This window comes from Mycteria americana, chromosome 2 (genome assembly GCF_035582795.1).
Source record: "Mycteria americana isolate JAX WOST 10 ecotype Jacksonville Zoo and Gardens chromosome 2, USCA_MyAme_1.0, whole genome shotgun sequence".
Lineage (NCBI taxonomy): Eukaryota > Metazoa > Chordata > Aves > Ciconiiformes > Ciconiidae > Mycteria > Mycteria americana.
This window is the reverse complement of record NC_134366.1, coordinates 138,320,914-138,339,906: the sequence shown is the minus strand read 5'-3', so window position 1 is coordinate 138,339,906 and position 18,993 is coordinate 138,320,914. Positions and strand designations below refer to the sequence as shown.

The 18,993-nt window shown below is 39.7% G+C and overlaps 1 protein-coding gene across 8 annotated transcripts in view; it reads right to left on the bottom strand.

Annotated features, from left to right (window-relative positions):
• SULF1 (sulfatase 1) overlaps positions 1 to 18,993 on the bottom strand; it is a 125,869-nt gene that overhangs the window by 22,619 nt on the left and 84,257 nt on the right. For all 8 annotated transcript variants that reach the window (XM_075494793.1, XM_075494795.1, XM_075494791.1 and 5 more), the window contains 5 exons: positions 11,175 to 11,325; positions 9,988 to 10,163; positions 9,297 to 9,425; positions 8,980 to 9,036; positions 7,852 to 7,981 (listed from right to left, as the gene is read on the bottom strand). In XM_075494793.1, coding sequence (XP_075350908.1) covers positions 7,852 to 7,981; positions 8,980 to 9,036; positions 9,297 to 9,425; positions 9,988 to 10,163; positions 11,175 to 11,325 — 643 coding nt within the window. The remainder of the gene's footprint in view (positions 1 to 7,851; positions 7,982 to 8,979; positions 9,037 to 9,296; positions 9,426 to 9,987; positions 10,164 to 11,174; positions 11,326 to 18,993) is intronic.

Genomic DNA, 18,993 nt, shown 5'->3' with positions numbered 1-18,993 from the left:
TAAGAAATGGAAGAAAGAGAAAATAGCCTAGGAAGTTTACAGACTATATAATTTCACATTCTTGACGTATAGACAAGATTGATTTTAAGTGTCATAGCTATAGCAGTTCTCTAGTTTATAAAAAATGCACGGACTGCATTGTCAGCTCTAGAAGTGCAGGCACTTAGGTCGAGACATCAAATATTTCACCTCCAGAGCATTCTCTACCAAATCTATTAGCTTGTCGGTAGTTACAACTCAACATCAACAAACCTCAGTTATTATCCAATAAACGTCCACTCTTAGGTTCAAACAAATAGGAGCCAATGAAAAGGATAAATTTAACCTTTCAGTTATAAATAGCAATACCAATAATAATTAGGTACTACTGAGTCATATACATCTAATTTACAGAGGACTTAATTTATACTATATTTCAGTGGATACTTTAAAATGGAAACTCTGCAAAAAGAGAACCTCAAAGGAGTACTATGGAAAGTGCTAAACATGATTCTTGCATAATCTATGTTTTCTGTTTAAACATTTTTTGTACATAAAATTGCTTTTTAAGGTGCCGTTCTACCAAAAAGTCTTTCTGTTAGAGAACACTGATAAGATGGTGGCAAAAATGCTGAACACAGTTGTGCATCGAAAGAGATGAAACCAGTGAAACCAGTGATGTTCCCAGACTGGAATATCTCTGGATTTTATCCAGAATACAGCTGGTACTTCAGATTAAGAATTACTTAAATTTGAAGAATTGTCAAATCTGGAAAGAGCTTCCCTCTGTTTAATAGGAAACTTAAATATTTAGGCTGAAATGTGAAATATTTAGGCTGAAATATGAAATACCATGCTTTGAAGGATTATTTTCAGAGATAAAGGAACTTATCTTCATATTTGGTTTTAACTCAGAAACAGGGTGGTATTTTAACAAGGGATAACATAATTTCTGGCAATTCCTATGAATTCTTGAGCAACGATGTTGCAGGCATGTTTCTGTCAACTATGAGTGATGACTCTGCAGGGTCTAAAGAGAGCAATAGCTCCAAGAGCTGTTCACGAAAGCACTGAAGTATGTACCTAGTTTTAAGCACATGACCGGTCCCAAACACCTATGCTTCCAGTTACGCGTATGTATAGATGCTCTGCTGAATTATGACTAAGAAAAGGTTGTATCAATGGGCAGATGGCAAAGAAGAGCCAGCTTCGAACCGACGTTCTGGTAAACAGGTTGATGGGATTAGTTGTCACTGCTTTAAACGCAAGCAAATGTTGCTACTATGAAGAAAAAAATATTTTCTTATTTGCAGTAATCTACACTGACTGGGCTGCTAATATCTGGCTTTAGGAATGCCGCAAGAAACTCTGTTTGAATAGGCGCAACATGATAGAAAATGGAGAAAGACAAGCTGAGGCGGGAGGCAGCATATGGAATAGCAATACTTTAATGCACTCTTGCATGCTCATCACCAGTGCCTTTTGACTCCTGCAAGCATCAGGAGGTTGTTCTGAAACCAGGAGGATCCATGAGTGATGTTTATATGCCATATCATAATTTTAGTTGGGTTTTAGTAGGTGCTCGGGGTCTGGCTGTCAGTTGTTGGCCAGCCATCTGACACTTCTGGCCAGCTCTTACCGTCTTATGTGTTTTTATTCATACTCCACAGCTGGTCATAAAGCTGACCTTTACAAATGTATGGTCTGTGATATTTATTTTATGAGAACATAGATACTTGAGCCAAACCAGACTACACCTAATAATCCCCATTCTAATTTCCTTTACAATATTATCTGTAAGCTGATTGATGGCAAGTGTTCTTTCAGCATTACAAATAGACAAGCTTTCTACTGAACGCTGATATGATAATGTGATAAATAAGAATATGAACAATAAAATTAAATTCTTACACTAGATTTTTAAATGGCGAAGGATACGTGAGAAATAAGAGGTATGTACAGACTACGTAATGTGCTCTTTGGATCAGAGCCAGAAGAATCTTGCACATTTACCGCAGAGCTGATGCTTGATTCAGCAACGTCTCCAGTGACTACCTGTAAAGCCTTAAATCACTGTAAAATACATTGAGACCTAATTAACTAAAATCTCACTGTACAGTCTTCAGGTTCATTCTCCAAATGGAACATTATTTCTTTAGGGCGGTTTTGGGATACACTTTCTCAGGAGGAAACACAATATTCTGCATCTCTAAAGCTGAGGTGCACGAAAAAAGAGCCCAGGGAAGGTTAGCAGCTACAGCATTATACCTGTCTAGTTCGGTTTGAGTTCATGGGCGTGCATGTCATACAAACACGGGCAGCATGATGCATTTTTCCATTCTGCCCACTGTCAGTGCTCATTGGAGCTGGCAGCAGACCACAGATCGTTACAAGTTTCAGACCTTTGCTGTTCACAAACTGGCAAGTATTGAGGAGCAGATGGTAGGAGATGTATGCCCATAAAATAAACAGACCTGTGTCTGGGTTTGGTTGCTGAGTCATCCAACCTAAGAGCTGAAATTTTAAACACAAAGCTTCACAGCCCTTATTTTGGGAGGGCAGGGTTTTTTTCCTGCTGTTGGGAAAATTTTAAAATAAGATTGTGGTTTGTGTAATTTTTGTAAGAGGATGAAAATGTATGCTTGGCTATGGATTTGATACTGATTATAAATAATGGATTGAATAGTACACTGGAGACACTCGGCCTATCAGTCACAAGACCTCGAAAGGTAACTGCTATCTGGGAAACAGTGTTAAGTCCCAGAAGTAAAAATTATGCCTCGGGAAAATTCCTGTGACTCAGACTGGTGGAGAGAAAAAGAATAAATACTTATGAATTAACTCAACTCATTAATTACATGTTTAGGTAAGGGAAGAGAGAAAGAAAAAGTATAAATGAAAACACAGTTAACATACTTTTATTTGATATTTGCTAAGTATCCAGAAGAATTTCATGGGTGCAAAGATGGAGTGAGTTCAACAAAAATAACCTGCCAGAAGATTTAAGAGCAGCTTGCCTCTAAACCTCCTGAACTAACATATATTCTCATCTCAGGTTATTTCAGTGGAAATCTGAGAGGAGATCTGTGTCATGATAAGGTTGTATTAATCCAGAGAAACATTTGTTCACATGCTATTATTTCTGCTCTATTGGAAAATTACCAAAGTTTTAGTTAAGAGTTCGCACTGATTGTTTCCCATTTTAAAAAAACAGCAGGGGTAGCAATGTTGCAGATGAGCAGATATTTCTATACTGTGTACCTCATTACAGTAAAGCTGAGAGGGGAAATACGTATCAATGAAATATAAGAAAAACCTGCAATCCATTCAAGTGCTAAAACCCATCAATAGTCACTACTAAACCAACTGGGCTCAATCAGGTGACCTCAGTAAGTTACACCACATAAACTGGTGACAAATTTGGCATATAAACTATGAAGGGAACCTCCGGTTCCCATCATAATTTCTTGAGTGATCTCTAGGATGTAAAGAAGGGACAGTAAAGGAAATTTCTGCCCTGCCCCAAGCCCCAAAGCTGAGCAGAGAGCCCACCCTGCTGCTGCTCCTTTTGCAGGGGGACTGAACCTGGCCTGAGCGTGATGGGACTGGCTGTGCGGTGGGTGAGCACAGGTCAACAGCTGGGTCAGGCTGGGAGCCAAAATCTAGTCTGTATCCAAATATGATATGAGCAGGTGACCCATAACTCACTTACAAGATGGACAAAATTAACAGCACTTCCCAAGTCACGAAGCTGAGGAGGAAGAAAACATGAAATCCTCAAGTCCAGGTATTAAGCAAGCAAAAAATTAAGAGCATGTGCAATTGCTGGAAGGAACATCTGGAGGTCATTTAGTCCAACCTCCTCCTCAAAGTAGGAATAACATTATTAGGTTTTGAAAGTATCCTTGGATGGGCCTTCCACAGCCTCTTTGGGCTCCAGTGCTTAATCACTCTTACGGTAACATTTTCTTCCACACACCTAGTCAGACTTTCCCTTGCTGCAACTTGCCTGTTGCTGATAGCCGTTCTGCTGTGCACCTCCAAGAAGTGCCTGGGTCTGCCTTCTCTCTAATTAGCCATTAGTTAGTTGAAGGAAGCAATTAGATTCCCCCTTTGCCTTCTGTTCTCCTGGCTAAACACACCTCTGCCCCTCCTCAGTACTTCCTGACCATCTCTGGGGTCCTCCACTGGACTTGCTCCAGCTTACCCATGTCTCTACTAATGGAGGTCCCAACCCAAATGTAGCTCTCCAGCTGCAGCCCACAAGCACCAAGGAGAGGCGAATAATTGCTTCCCATGACCTGTTAGCTGTGCTCTTGCTAACGCAGCTCAGCAGGCGCGGTCCTCTCCTCCGCAAGGGCTCAGCGCTGACCCGAGTTAATGCCTGCCTGAACGTCACTCAAAAGTGAACACAGCCATGCAGTTGTGCGCATCTCATTTCGGGTACGTTCTCAAGGAGGTGAGTCACCTTTTGGAAACTCTCCTCCCATAAGGGGGATTATGAAAAAATAACAAGGGGAGGGTGCTCTACAATGAAAGTGATGCAATCTGTCAATGGTGCTAAAAAAATTAAATTAAAAAAATCATACTGAAAGTGGTGTAACTTAATTTTGCATGTGCATTTTGTAACTATTTTTTGTTAATGAAACAAAACTTTTTTTTGTTTTTGGTAACCCATAAGTCTTACTGATTTGCAGCTAAATGTAATCTATAATCTAAATTTCCTATCTCTTTTTGGCAAAAAGTCATTTAGAACTTAAAAAATTATGGAATAATTATAGCAATTATACAGCTGTTTAATATTTTCTTTTTTTTTTCCATTTTTTATGTTTACCTACTTTCAGATAGACATTGGGCATAGAAAAAAATTGAAATTTTGGCACTTTTAATTAAAAAAAGTGGTTTACTATGCCAGTTTTTGGTTTTTTTGTTTTTTTGTTTTTTTTGTTTAGACGTTACTTATTAAATAGAAAATAAGCAGAAGCAATTATTTTCCTGAGTACCACATCCTTGGAGATTTTGGAACTAGCAGATCTCAGGATCACACCTCATTTTAATACAGGAAGAACAAATTTACTTCTTTTTCAACTCCCAATTGTGTTCTCTGTTTCAAATGAACTAGCTATTGACTAAAGTAAATTAAAATGAAGAAGAAGCTCTAAATGTACTAGACAGTACATTGGTGTATTAATTCACCAAATGCTTATTCTTAGTTCCAGACATTTAGCGGCAACTTCCCACAGACCAGTAATTTCATTATTTAAAAATCTGTCAGCAATCACTCAGTCTGCGAAGGCGCTTTTAATTTAAGTGATGTTAACTGCAACCGGTTAGAGTAAATGTAGGAAGTATTATAAACCATCATAATTAACAAGAAGATTTTTTTCTATATATGCACCTATGTATGTAAAATAAAGATATTAATGTCAAAAGATAAAACAAAGTTAAGGCCCACATAGCAATATTTCCTCTTTCTTGTTTCCAAGACGTGCAAAATGACTAGGGGAAATCTGCTGGAAGAACCTCATATTAAACTATGATGCTGCTCATTGCACATCGGAAACCATCTGGGCTAAAGTAAAATTATTTGGCCTATTAACTTTTAATTTTCTTTAAGAACTTTGCTACATGGAAAAAGTCCTGCGGACACTTATTTCACACTGCAATGCCTTGCTGATGTTCATATTGGTTCCAGTGTCGCTCTTTAAATTCACACCCTTCTTAATCTACGTTGAGTTCCCTGTGAGCACTGCATACAGCCCGTCCCTGAGAGAGAAACTGCCTTTGCTCTGCCTGACAGGATGTTTCTGTAGGCAAGTTCAACTTTGGCATCCCTGCAAGAAGCCTTCAGGACGTTAGAAGTATCAGGGACAACTTTGGTCTCTTTGTTTCAGAAAATAATTGATATACACCGATGACTAGGTCTGAAAATTGGTCTTGAAAAGGTCAGTTCAGCCCTGTCCTTCATTCAGCCCTGAGGGATGGCTGCTGGGCTCTGTGGAGCCAACGCATCTTCTGCGTTTAAAGGACCTCGATGGGACTTCATAGGTGGGAGAGCCACTATCAAACCCCAGTGCTCTCGCAAGCTCCTTGCTGACTCCAGGCCTTCTCCCTCTGCCCTTTGATCAAAGAGGATTCACCAATATGGGATGGAAGACAAGTCTACCACAGCGGGCTGGCAACACGGCTGTGAGCAGTGTTTCCGACTGCTTCAGGTGTGACATCTGGTTAGGACACTTAACCTTTTCTATTCACATGTGGAAAAGTAAAGCTATTCCAAGCCTGGATTTTGGCATAAGAGGTAATAAATATAAGAAATAATTGCAAAGAAAATATTTTGGTATTTCAAAACTAAACATTTTAGCGCCTAACAGTCTAAATGACTCTATTGATCTCCTTTAGTTTTTATAAAAATGTTCAGTTTTTCAAATTTAATCTCTGTTTACAATGGCAGTGTTTGAACTCCTGAAAACTTTGCTCTTGGGTGAGACTGTGATATTGTGTATATCCCTTCAAAAGTGGCCACGTTTAAGGAGCATGTGTGAGGTGAGAGCTGTGGCAGAGGACCTGACCGAGGATGTGCCAGCCAAAACATATTCCAGTCCAATCTGGGATTCACCGAGATTTACTGTAACACTACGCTCTAATGAATGAGAAGGGGAAAGGTGGGGCGGAGCATTTCTTTAAGTGAGCAAGCTCTCCCAGCGCCCTCCGGTTTGCTGTGCGGAGCCCTACCTGCCCTGGGTGAGGCACCATGGGTGGCTGCAGATGGAAGCGGAGCACAGTGAGGCTTTATGCTCCCGTTCAAAACAGCTTGCCGATATTTCAGCGCCAGGCCCACGGCCGGCTGCAGCGGTCTGAGCACACATCTGAGGGAAAGGCGCAAGCGCCTGCCTGGGAGAAATTTCTCGCACTGCTCCAGGGAGGTGTGTGGGGATGGGGACGGAGGGGGAGGACGGCAGGGAGGGCGCGAGCCCCTGCCTGGGGCCCCCAGCAAGTGCCTGGTTGGAGGGGGTGTCGGTGGGAAGGCGTACAGCTCCCTTCCACTTCTCCCCAGTAAATTCATCTTCATATCTTACTGTAGGTATAGCATTAATTCAGAAAGGATTGAAGAGAAATTGGGGTCAGATTCACTTTTTCCTAATTTAGCTCCCTCCCTGTATATAGACTACAGAGCTGCAGGTGTAAGCATACTAGTCAGGGGTGCAGGAACTGCTGGTTTTGTGAGCAGGCAATTAGACCTTTATATCAGTCAGGCTTTATACTGAAATCATTACGGCTTTGAGAAGAAAAAGTAACGCTTGGGTATGGCTATCGCTGTCTGATTCCTTACAGTGACCTTAAACAGCAAGCATTTCTGAGCAAGGGGACCCTTCTATTAAAGGTGTTTCAATAAATAAGAAAGCATGATGATTACTAAGTGTGCTGTCCATTTCATCCCAGCAAATGAAATCATGTGTAACTGTAGGACTAACCAGTTTGCTTCAGTAATTCTGAATTAGCCCAGTGAGTACAAGCTTTCACTGCTCAGAAAGGTTCTCTCCTTTATTCATAATTATCATTGAATTATCTTGCATATTTAGCAATACACTGAATCAAAGAAAAAGTAGTCATCTAATGTTATATTTGAGCACGGGAGTTTTACCATAACTCCTGTACTGAGACAGCAAACTAAGGACCAGCCCTCCAATACCTTAAATTGGACCGTTGCTTAGAGCAATTTGTGTCTGGTTTTCTTTGCTCTGAAGATATTCAGAATAATGGTCTTTTAGCTATCTTCCCAATGCCATATTCTTCAAATTCTTTTGACCCATAGTGAAAAATAGGTATTTCCCTGTGGCACATGGAAGACTGGGGTTGTTTGTGGCTCACCTGTCCCGGTTGTTCACAGGCTGTCTGGTATCTTGCTTGTTGACATAATTCTTTTACTCTCTCATATTTGGGTAGCTGATTAGACTGCTGAGTGTTTTTGTTGGGTTCCTCTTTCTTGCGTAGAAATTTGCTTTAAAAAAAATAAAGTTGAATATTTTAGAGACATTATTCTAAACGCTGGAGATGATTAATTTAACTGGAAAAGCAAAGCTACTTGAAGATTTAATGTCTTCTCAGGGAAAAAAGATCCCCACATTTCTGTCACTGACCTTCAATGTAGGTCATGTAGCGAAAAAAAGGCTCAGGTGATTTGCTGGAAATTACCCAAAGAGAAATAAAGGCTGCTGAAATATGTCTAACTGATGCAGTTCAGCACCATTCATACATAAATGTACGTTCTTTCAGAAAGCAAAACATGCTGAAGCAGTACTCTCCTGGCTGAAAAGCCCAGCTGAAGAGACTAAAGGGCTTCCATACTCCTTCAGCACTAGCTTGGCTATATCTTATATATTACAATGTGTCTTACATGCACTGTTTTGTACTACCTCATACAAGATTTCCATAATCTGTAAAGCCATAAAGTGCCACAAGGAAACTGCTGTAAAATTTTTACTCAGAGAAAATTTTCACAGCAGTAATTGGCAAGGTGAGAGGGTGTAAAGAGGTATCAGTGAAAAGAGGAGCAGTTATAGTCATAAATCTCATTTACACACAAGTCTTCTTTTAGCTAGAACAAAAATAAAGAATGCTTCCAGTATGTGATGGAAAATACAAAATCAATTGATAAGAGGATTCTGCACAGCTGGATTTGAAACAGAGATTTGGAAAGAAAATGAGTCAGGTGATGGCATAAGTGGTCACAAGTACAATGTTAGAGAAAGAGGAGGTACAGGCTAGGGGAGTCGCCAGAAAAGCGTGCTTTCAAATTTCTTCAGAGGCAGGGATCTGGGAGCACAGCAGCTTGCAAAGCCAGTGGTGGGAAACAAGTCAGGCCTGTAAGTTTGCTTGCAAAATTTACTACTTCGCTGACCATAAAAAGAAAGAGGAGGAAGCAGAAAGGAAAGCATGTACAAGAGAGTGTTCCCAGCAGGCAGGCTCTCCCAAAACTCTCTCACCCCTAATAATTACCCTCTTTCCACCAGAAATGTGTCACGCCAAATTTTGGTCTTCTTGTTTGTTCGAAACCTGAAAGCAAAATAATAATATTTACTGCTGGCACCTATGTATAGCACTGCTAATGTTAACAATTTATTTTTGAGAAAACACCTCTCCACTTATATATACCTGCAATTTTATAGATGTGCTATTTAAGAGACTCTTCAAATGTGAAAGCTGTGGTCGTTGGCCTGACACAGCTCATTGTCACAAAATCTTTTTCCACTCAGCTGTTGATTTACTTAGGTGTTTGCTTCTGAACTGGCTTAAAAAAAAATGCTGGGACCTACCTGTTTCCTGGTCTCTCCAAGTCCAGAAGCTTTAGGACAGATTTGCCATCCATATCTGGAGGGGTGTCAAGTCCTGCTATATCCAGAATTGTTGGAGCGAGATCAATATTGAGAACTATCTGAGGCACTCTGCAAATCAACAGAAAGGGTCATAGTTGTCATGTGTGCAATATGTAAGTCTTCACATTCTCTTAGAAATAGAATGGTAATTAATGTTTATCAGGGCACTGAAGATGTAAAGCTCTACAGAAGTGCTAAGTTTAGAAAATCCCCTTTGAAGGCTACAATTCTGAGAATGACAGGCCAGTACTGCAGACTGACATCACAAAGAAAAAACTAAGCACAATAAAACAAGGAGGTGCAGTAGCCACTCCTCTTATCTCATTGACAGTGAGGGCATGATGCCATCCATTCTGCTAAACCAGAAGGTGAGCAGTGAGGATGAGCAGCTACTTCTTAAAAGCAAAACCCAAAGCCTAACCCTACAGGACTACACATTATACAACTTTCTCATCTGCATTATAACTTATTAATAATATGCAAAATGAAAGACATGCCTCTTTATAAGACTCATTGCTCTACAATAGTAAGACATCCTTTATGAAATGAAACTAGACAGTGATAGTTACATGCTCTTAGAAACGTTTTATATTAGGTTCAACAGCTGTGCTAGAGACAGAAGAGAACGTACACTGATCCCGGCTCTACACTTGGGCCACGAATAAAGAAAGGAACTCGAATATCAAAGTCATACGGCATTGACTTCCCCTTGACCAGTCCGAACTGCCCGATATGGTAACCATGGTCAGCAGTGTAAATAATGTAGGTATTCTCCAGTTCTCCCATCTCTGCAAGCATTTGGTATAACTGCAACACAGCATAGGAAAAACTCTGAAGTAAATGTAGCAAAACATGTTTTGTGCATAATCATGTATAACCATCATTTTACTCCCTTAAATACACAGAACCAAACATGACATCGATGAGGTTGTTGAAAGACACATTCTGGGGATGGACATTTTTACATCTCGTCTTTGCTGTGCTGTTAAAAAATTCAACTTACAAGTTCAATTTCACATTTGACAGAGGGGAAAATTAAACAGGTCCAGAAAATTAAAATAGCAAAATATGTTAATACTAATATAGCTGCATTAGTATGTCCAAAAGTCATTGTGTACTCAAACACAGCTTGGGAAAAAAGCCTGCTGCAGCTTTAGGGCAAATGGTACTCAGATTTGATTTACTGTGTTAGTCTACAACTTTCTCATTCCTTACAGTTGTGGGCTTGGGAAAAGGCTGTAAATTTTTATTAAAGTTTAAAGAAATCTCTCTGGGGGAAGATCTTTGGTCATGGTGCTTGATTTTTGAACAAAAAGTCATGCAAAGTACACCTAATAGTTCATGTATCACATTACCTATAATTAGCTGTACACTGCATTGCCTAACTTCTGCAAACACTAGCAGACTGACACCTGAGTTGCTGTGATTTGCCATTTCCCAGATTTCAGCTGAAGGATGAACTGTGAAGGGAGTGTGTGAAATGAATAGAAGTTGTCATGTGTGCACCTGTGTCTATCCATGTGTACACACAGGTGACGCATCTTCTGTTAATACCAGGCTTTATATTAGGGCCACTGACTTTTCCCTTTTAAAAAATCATCAGTTTATTCACCCAGCAATTGAAAGAAGCAAGTGAGGAGCTTGGTACTATGTTGCAGAGAACATAAACAGAATCAATTTCTACTGAGGATATGCGGAGTAATTTTTTTTTAGCCCAGGGGCTTTCCCCAGGCTGTGGTTGGTGAAGGTAAAGAATTCATTCATTTAGTTTTGGAATCGACTAATAAGATTGTATTCACAGTAGTTTCTTGAACTCACTCTTTCCATAGAGTCGTCAACTGACATCAGGGTCTGAAGTCTTTTGCGCTGCAAGACGTTTGTAAACTCCATGTGGATAGGCAGCATGGGCCCCGTGTACTGCATGATCCAGTGCTTATCCATGTTTGGTGCATAGTTATAGCTGGGAGTGCTGGGAGGAAAAGAAAGGATCTGAAAAGTTGTGCAGCATCACAGGCATCAGAGGAAGGTGGGAACTCCTCTAACACAGGAATAGCCAACAAACAGCTAAATCACATATTCCATGTAGTAGCTGGCATTCCTAATGTGAAATATCACAAAGAGCACTTCAATGGCTTCCAGGCTTCATTGGTTCATACATTACTTTCTCAATATTTTTTAACCACTTGCTTTCTGAGCTTTCTTTCAGGCTCAAAGACCAGATCCACTTCAATATCTGGGATACGCCAAAACGTATTTCTCAAAAGCATCTGTAATTGTTAAAAATGCTCATCTGAATGATGCATCCCATGAAGATAAGTAGAAAAACGAAGAAAGTCAGAGATCAAAGATGACTACTTCCCCTTAGTATTAATGTAAATTGCCCTGATGCTTCCAGTGGGGAAATTACCTTTATATTAGCACAAGTTCAATGAAATTCACAAGAAAGATATTTTTCTGCAGGATAAAGAAATTTAGTAGTCAGTACTAAGATAAGAACAGTAACACCGGTGTTACCAGTTTTCAAGATGACCCAAAGAGCAAAAGCACTGACTTTTTTCCCCTCCCCATCACCAAAGGGGAGTGCAGGCATTGCCAGGACCCTGAGTACAGCCCCCCTGGGGCTGGCTGCCTGGGCGCAGGGTCAGCTCTGTATGAAGCCATGCTGTGACCTTGAAGGAGAGAGCTAAGGAAGTGCTGCAACCAGCACCGTTGACTCCAGAGCCATATTCAGCCTCCATCACTTGCCCTTGGCCGTCACCTGAGCTACGTCCCAGTGACGCCTGGGGATGTGGTAGATGTGCAAATTCTGCCCATACCAAAATAACATTTATTTATACACTAAATACTGTTGAGGTGTTATTTTTTTTTATGTGAATGCAAAACACAGTGCGTTACCAGCATAACATGAACTATGACAACAATATTGAACTAATACTGCTATCGATACTAGTACTGAGAAGTATGGCACAGAGTCCTACTGAAGCAGAGAATGATGCTTTAGGAGTTTGCACAAACCTCAAAGGAAAGATTTAAGAGAGGTGTTCTATCCACAGCCGGTGAATTTTTGAAGGATATCATCTAAGACACAAGAATACGTTCACAGATATATCACCTCTGAAGAAAAGGTACTGCAAAAAATATGCCAAGTAACTTTGCTGTACAGATATGCACAGTACAAAAGCTTTCCATCAATCCTGTTTTTATACCTAGCATACATGACAACTAAAAGGTGAAGAGAAACCGAACAAAATCCATGTCCCATAACGGTTTCACCTACATATGACCACTTTCCTTCTCTAACACTTGCAGAATCTAGGCTTTGAGAATCTAGGCTTTGCCATTTTGATGAAGTTCTTTGGGTTTTATTTTTTCCCCGTTTCTAATACATGATACTTTTTGTATCCACATGACTTTTTGTATTACATGTACATGCACTACATGATACAAGTATTGCAGCATTACCTTTGAAAAATAAACGTAAACAGAAAATGAAAAAATGTTGTTGTGTGATTGGATTAATTTGATTCCTTTGGTTCCCTTTTCAGTTTATAACAAAATGCAATTCAATATTAATTTACTATTTAGATACTGATAATTTTAATATGCGCATTATCCAAAGGTACATTTTCCCCACAGAAATGTTTATGTGTAGCTGTCCTTTCATAAGAGGTAGCACTGAAGAGTATCAGAATGTTGTATACTGATAACTTAAAGTCACGCTTTTGACCAGTCCTTCATTTAGCTTTCATTTTTCTTGACATGGTTGTGTGTGATCACAGAATGGTGGAAGCAGTTGATTTTACTGAAGCAGTTGTTTTACTGTATCAGCTATAGTACGTATAACCTATAACTATATATCCTGAGGATAAAAATTGGCTGAATGGACAACGTAACAGACTGATAGTCAACTGCAATATATTAATGGAGCCCACATTTTAATTGGAGACTGTTTTTGAGAATTTAGGTAGAATTTGAGAAGTACGTATGTCTCTAGTACATACAGCTAGTTTTGACTCACCTACTTAACCATTAGCATTAAGGGAATACAGAAGTGAGACAATGGTATCACAGGATTTGTGAACATTTCCTTGAGTACTTCCTTCCTAAGAAGTATGGAAAGGTTAGCAAAGACAAACATAAAGTGAAATTCCTTTTCTGCTGGAAATTCTTTTATTTCAGGTTGAAAGGTCAAAATTTTTACATTTCCTGTGGTAGAAGTCTGATTTTTTAAAGGAATGTTTATACTACCACAAAATTAATGAAACTGAGCCCAGGAGCACAGTCCTGTAGGTTGTTGGCTAGCCAGCATCCCTAGCAGATAGACTGATGGAGCTCTAGACCTTGAAGAAACAAGTCTTAGGAGTTTTGGTCACCCATCAGGTATTAGGCACATTGACAGAAAAGAAGGAAAGTTTGTACTTTCAGTGCAAACTTTTCTCTGTTTCTTTGGAAGTTCGTCAAATGAGATGTTTTCCCATGAAAGAGCTCAGTTTTGATTAATCAGCATTTTCCAGCAAAACCCTGCTTTTTTCCAGCGGACCCCTGAGTGCCCCCGCCACGGAGGGATGAGGTGGCTGTGAGCTGTGCTCAGCCGCCAGCACCACGACTGCCTGCGCTGTGCCAGGAAGGAGAGCCAGCTGCTGAAACAGGCTCAGGTCTCATGTTCCCAGGCCATTGTCAGAAGCCTCCTCCACATAATGGATGGTCTTTAAAAGCAGCACTTAAGGGTTTAGCAGAGCGGTTAAAACCTTTCACAGACACTTTCCAAATGCATTTTGAATTTTCTGGGTGAGAAATGCAGTAGGCAGAGAGTGAGCAGAATTTTTCTTCCAGGCAATTCAAGGAACAAGACCTTCTGTGAAATATCCAATGCCAGTGACTGATGGAGAAATGTGAAACAGGGGTCCAAAGTGCAGGAGAAAGAGTGCTAGGGAAGAGACAGAAATGAATCCAAAAACCCCACAGCTTGTCTGTGTTCCCTGCATACCCCTGTTTGTTGTGCCTTGCAGAAATCCACCAGAACGGCACTGCTTGCCAGGCACAAGATCTGACATTGCCCTCAGATCTGTCTACCTTTTTTTGTGTAAAACAAACAAACAAACACAACAGAGGTGAATTCCAGGGAGAATATTGCTGATCTCTAAAAACTTTTCCAAGTAGACAGACCTCTTCCCTGTCAGTGATAACTGTTTATCACAATATTTTTTTATTGAAGCAGTGGGAGATATCAACTAAACGTTCAACTGTTATAAGCCCTTGAAAGTCATCATGGCACAGTGTGCCACTGTTTCTATTCTTCCATTTTTGGCAATGGCTTTGCTCTGTATTGACAAGTACTGCTGTAAAGTAACACCGACATCTACGTTTCCTTGATTCCTCTTAGCACTGGGTATATAAGGTTGAAGATAAGTACTGTGTCTTCTACTGCCTCTTCTCAGTCATGGAGGCTATCTTGTCTTGAGCACAAGTGCTGATCCACGATCAGCAGACAGTGCCACGTATCCCATTATTTTCAGGTTGTCCATGGCCTCTAAGTCTGGCAAGGAGCTACTGCTCACCTGCCTGTCAGTCTTTGCTGGGCTGCCCTTGAACAGCTCAGATGCTGCCCCAGAGTGCAGTAAGGAGCAGTTTCTGATTTCAAGGTCATTCTTGCTAGTTGATCAGCAAATACTAAAGCACGCACTTAAACTTCTGAATGTGTGCCCAGAGACTGACTGAGAGTTCATTTTACATGTTACAAAAATAGATAATGTGAAAAAGTGCTCCCCTTCATGCAGATTGGTTCTAAAATGACCAGCAACATACTACATGAATATTAAATCTGTAGAGAGGGTAAGGATTGAGAGAGCAAATGATTACTCTACTAAAAGGTATAGTATTTGTCATTCTTCTAGGCTGTACTAGCTTGGGCAAATCTAGATTGCTCAGTTGCTGACTTACATTTGTCCAATACATACTATGCAGAACTTACTGCACAGAGACTTCTTGGCACTCCATGACAGGTCTGTTCTGGCACCGGGCAGGACGCTGGAAGATGTCAGGTTCATAAAATTTTAAATTGATAACCCCAGTTGAACTAACAAAAAGATCCCAAATACTTAACAATAACAAATGCTGAACCCAGTCAGGCACTTTCCCATAAACGTGTTCTCAGAATGAGAAAAATAATTCACCCTGAGATTTCATAATCATTCACCTATGTGAACAAATTTACAGAGAAATCATCCCATTTTATGTGCATATTTGCAAACCCCAAAAAAGTAAATTAGTATTAGCCTTCTCTAGCCTTAGGTTACAGTCTCCTCAGGAAAGGGATGACTTGCGTGGTTTGAATTCTGTTAGCACTTAACATCTCTGCATCAATGTGCATCAGTTTGTTCGTGCTACATCATGGAAATTGCATTCACTGACTATTTACCACCTATTAAACTGCAGCAGAAAAGCCCATAGTGGTGACAACAAAGTGTTCTATAGGTTATGGAAGGAGTACTAGTACTATAAGCACTAGTACACTTTTCTCTTTAAAGAAAGATTCATCATGAAATATATCACTTATCTGTAAGCATTGGTTCAAACAGATACTTAAATTATGTTGAGAGGAAAGGAATTATATTAGCATTCAGCTTTGTGGCCTGAATCCAAAAGGCCTCAATAACCTTCAGTTACATGAACAATCAGCATTTAATATCACACATTTTAATTACTCTTACTGACAACATATTTACTATATTTGTATATTTACATTTGAAGTTTAAAATAGAGAATGCATCTTATTTGGCTTCTAAGGTACCACAATAACTTTAAGTTAGACAAGAAATAAAAACCCCCAGCAACCCAGAACAACGGATGCTTGTACTTGAGGACCTATTGAAACGAGGTCCTCAAATAGCAAATAATTCAGAAATGAATTACGCTATCTTTTACTAGTAACTGAACTGCATTTTGTGTGATATTCAGTGAAACAAATGGAATAAAGCCCTTCTGCAAATCAGTATTATGAAAAGATACTTTACAGGTTAAGAAAAGAATGGGAGATTCAGCTTGGCTAATGCTGTTCACACAGTTGCAGTATCTGCGTGGAAAAGAAATAAAGCAGAGTATGGCATGTTTTAAGAGATCCCAGAATTCAGTACAACTTTAACAGTTGTTTTCTAAAAGTTTGATCTAAATATATACATTTCTGTTTCAGATGGGCTAACATGGAAAGAAACAAGCATGTTTACAAACATTTGTTCAATTGCTCATACTAAAAATCTGTGTTTGCCTCTATTTACAATCTCCTAATTACCTCCTGTTTTTATCCAACAAAAGAAAATTATGTTCACAAAAATACTGCCTAAAAATGTTGATTGTGAATAATTCCCTAGAGTTCTCGGGGGTTTTTATCCCAAAAGCATTTGGCTAATCTTCTGTTTGGATTGGGAGTTCTCCAGTTAGTGAAAATAATACAGTACTTATATGCCCCGGGAACATTTTCGCTTCATAAAAATAAAAGTCAACAACATATTAAAATAATACCTATGGTAAAACTCATTGTGAAAAATTAATATTTTCTGTACAAAATTAACACCTATATTATTCTTTGAAATATGATTAGCAAATATTGCATGAGTGGTCATGTTTCTTCAGAAAAAGAGTAAATAAACAAAGGAAGCAAATCCTTTGTTTCCAGGGAAAGTAGACTTCCAGGTTTAGACGCTGTTCTTGGAAAGCAGGAAGCCTAGGTTCTGGGCAAAATTAAAAGTCAAAAAGACATGACCCGTGTCATGGTCAGTATTAATGTGAAGTTGAATTTCACCATTCTGCATCTACTTTTGCTGCCTTTTAAAAGGGGAATCTTTTAAACTCAGGGATATTTATATATCTGGGGATGTGAGGTATGAAAGTTTCACTCCTGAAGTGTAAAACGACTGCTATATTTTGGAAGAAAGAAGAAAAAAAAGTTGTTACCCATTAAATATAACACCTTTTTAGTTTAGGAAAAATTATTTGTTGCTGCTGCAAAAGTTAATTGTGTAACCAGAATCTTACTACATTTCTATATCACACTATTTCTTCTAGTCCTGTTTAAAGGCACACTCGCAATGATGTATGTGATGATGTTGATCATTTATCTTTAAGTCAGGAGTCCAAGTGAGCCTCAGGCCAGCCGTGACAAGACACACTGACATGTCAAGATTTATTATTGATGCAAATGTGTGACCCTACTCTAATGGGTAAGTGTCCACATTACAAGAAATACCACTGTAACTGGCAGATGTTTGAGGCTCAGCCTCCGTCACTAGAAGGCACCCTGAATGCAGCCACCTCACACCCCAAATTCACAGTTAAGACTGCTCTGGGGATTCGGAGGTGCAAGAGCATTGCTCTTCATGCTTCACTACTGCAAACACACCGCTCCTGCCAGACCTAGTTGTTCAGCACCTTTCATACTATCTTTAAATGGAAATTTAAAGCTCTGCCTTTCATATCACCGCCCTTTTCTCACATTACCTTGGGAAGCTTTCTGATCCCTTCCCAGATACCATTTCCAGCTGCTCCTCCTAAGACATTTAGCTTGGCAATAGGATTGCTTCCAGGTAACCATAAAATCTGGTTGTCAGTCCTCCTGCCAGCCCAAGGATCTTTAACTCAGCACAGCCAGCAGTGTTTCAGATTTCCATTTTTTACATTCTTCAGTAAACCTGCCTCCCACAGATTTTTGCTTCTAATATTTGTTTGCTTCACAGCTTTAAACAGCTTAGGTCTGATTCACAGTTCCCCTAAGCCTGGTTCACACTGGAAGGTAAAGGGAAGCTAAAGTGCCAGAGGACCTGAGCATAACAGAATTCAGGCTTTCATTAGAACATCCTTTAAGTCAAAACTTTCCTGCTCAGCTGTCTGATGGAACAAGATTCCCCTGTAACGGCTGCCAGGGACACCTAGAGAAGCATGTCTTGTGTCATAACTTCATGTTTAACAACAGCATTTCCAAAGGTCTAGCAACCCCGCTCCCCAACAGATGATGTTCATTACCACAGAAAAAAATCTATGTATTGCTTTCATCTAGTACATCTTCTCCAGTCCCATTTTCTTCCACACAAATAACTTCTGGGCATAGCTAGAGTACATGCATTAGTATGATTCATTTTCAGAAAATGTATCACTTATTATGGTGATAGCAGCCAGCATAAACTTTCAGAAATATTTTTAGGTGTCAGAAATAGGACATGTTTTAAGGCGAGGAGAGGTGGGAGAGTGGGAGGGAGAATGGATGCTTAAAAACAATAGAGAGTGTCTGCTGCTTCCAGTATGATATACTGTGTTAAACTGGAGCTAATGAGAATTAACAGGGATCACTTAAACTTAACGATTAAACAGTGTACACATCATTACCCCCTTCTTGTCCTTGTAAGACTTTTCATGCCACTCCAGCAGGCTGTTTGTGCTGAGGAGGACAGGATTGTAAGACAACGATGGTATGTTATTCTTCCTTTTCTTTTTGGCTTTGATGGGTTTTTCATAAATCTTACAGACTTTGCAGCTGCATTCATTTGATTTTCTTCTTTCCTTGTTGTTAAGTGGGGAAATGAGACCAACAGACACCCACATTTGAGGGCAGAACTCTCCCTGAACTGGAGTATTTCCTGCCGTAGCC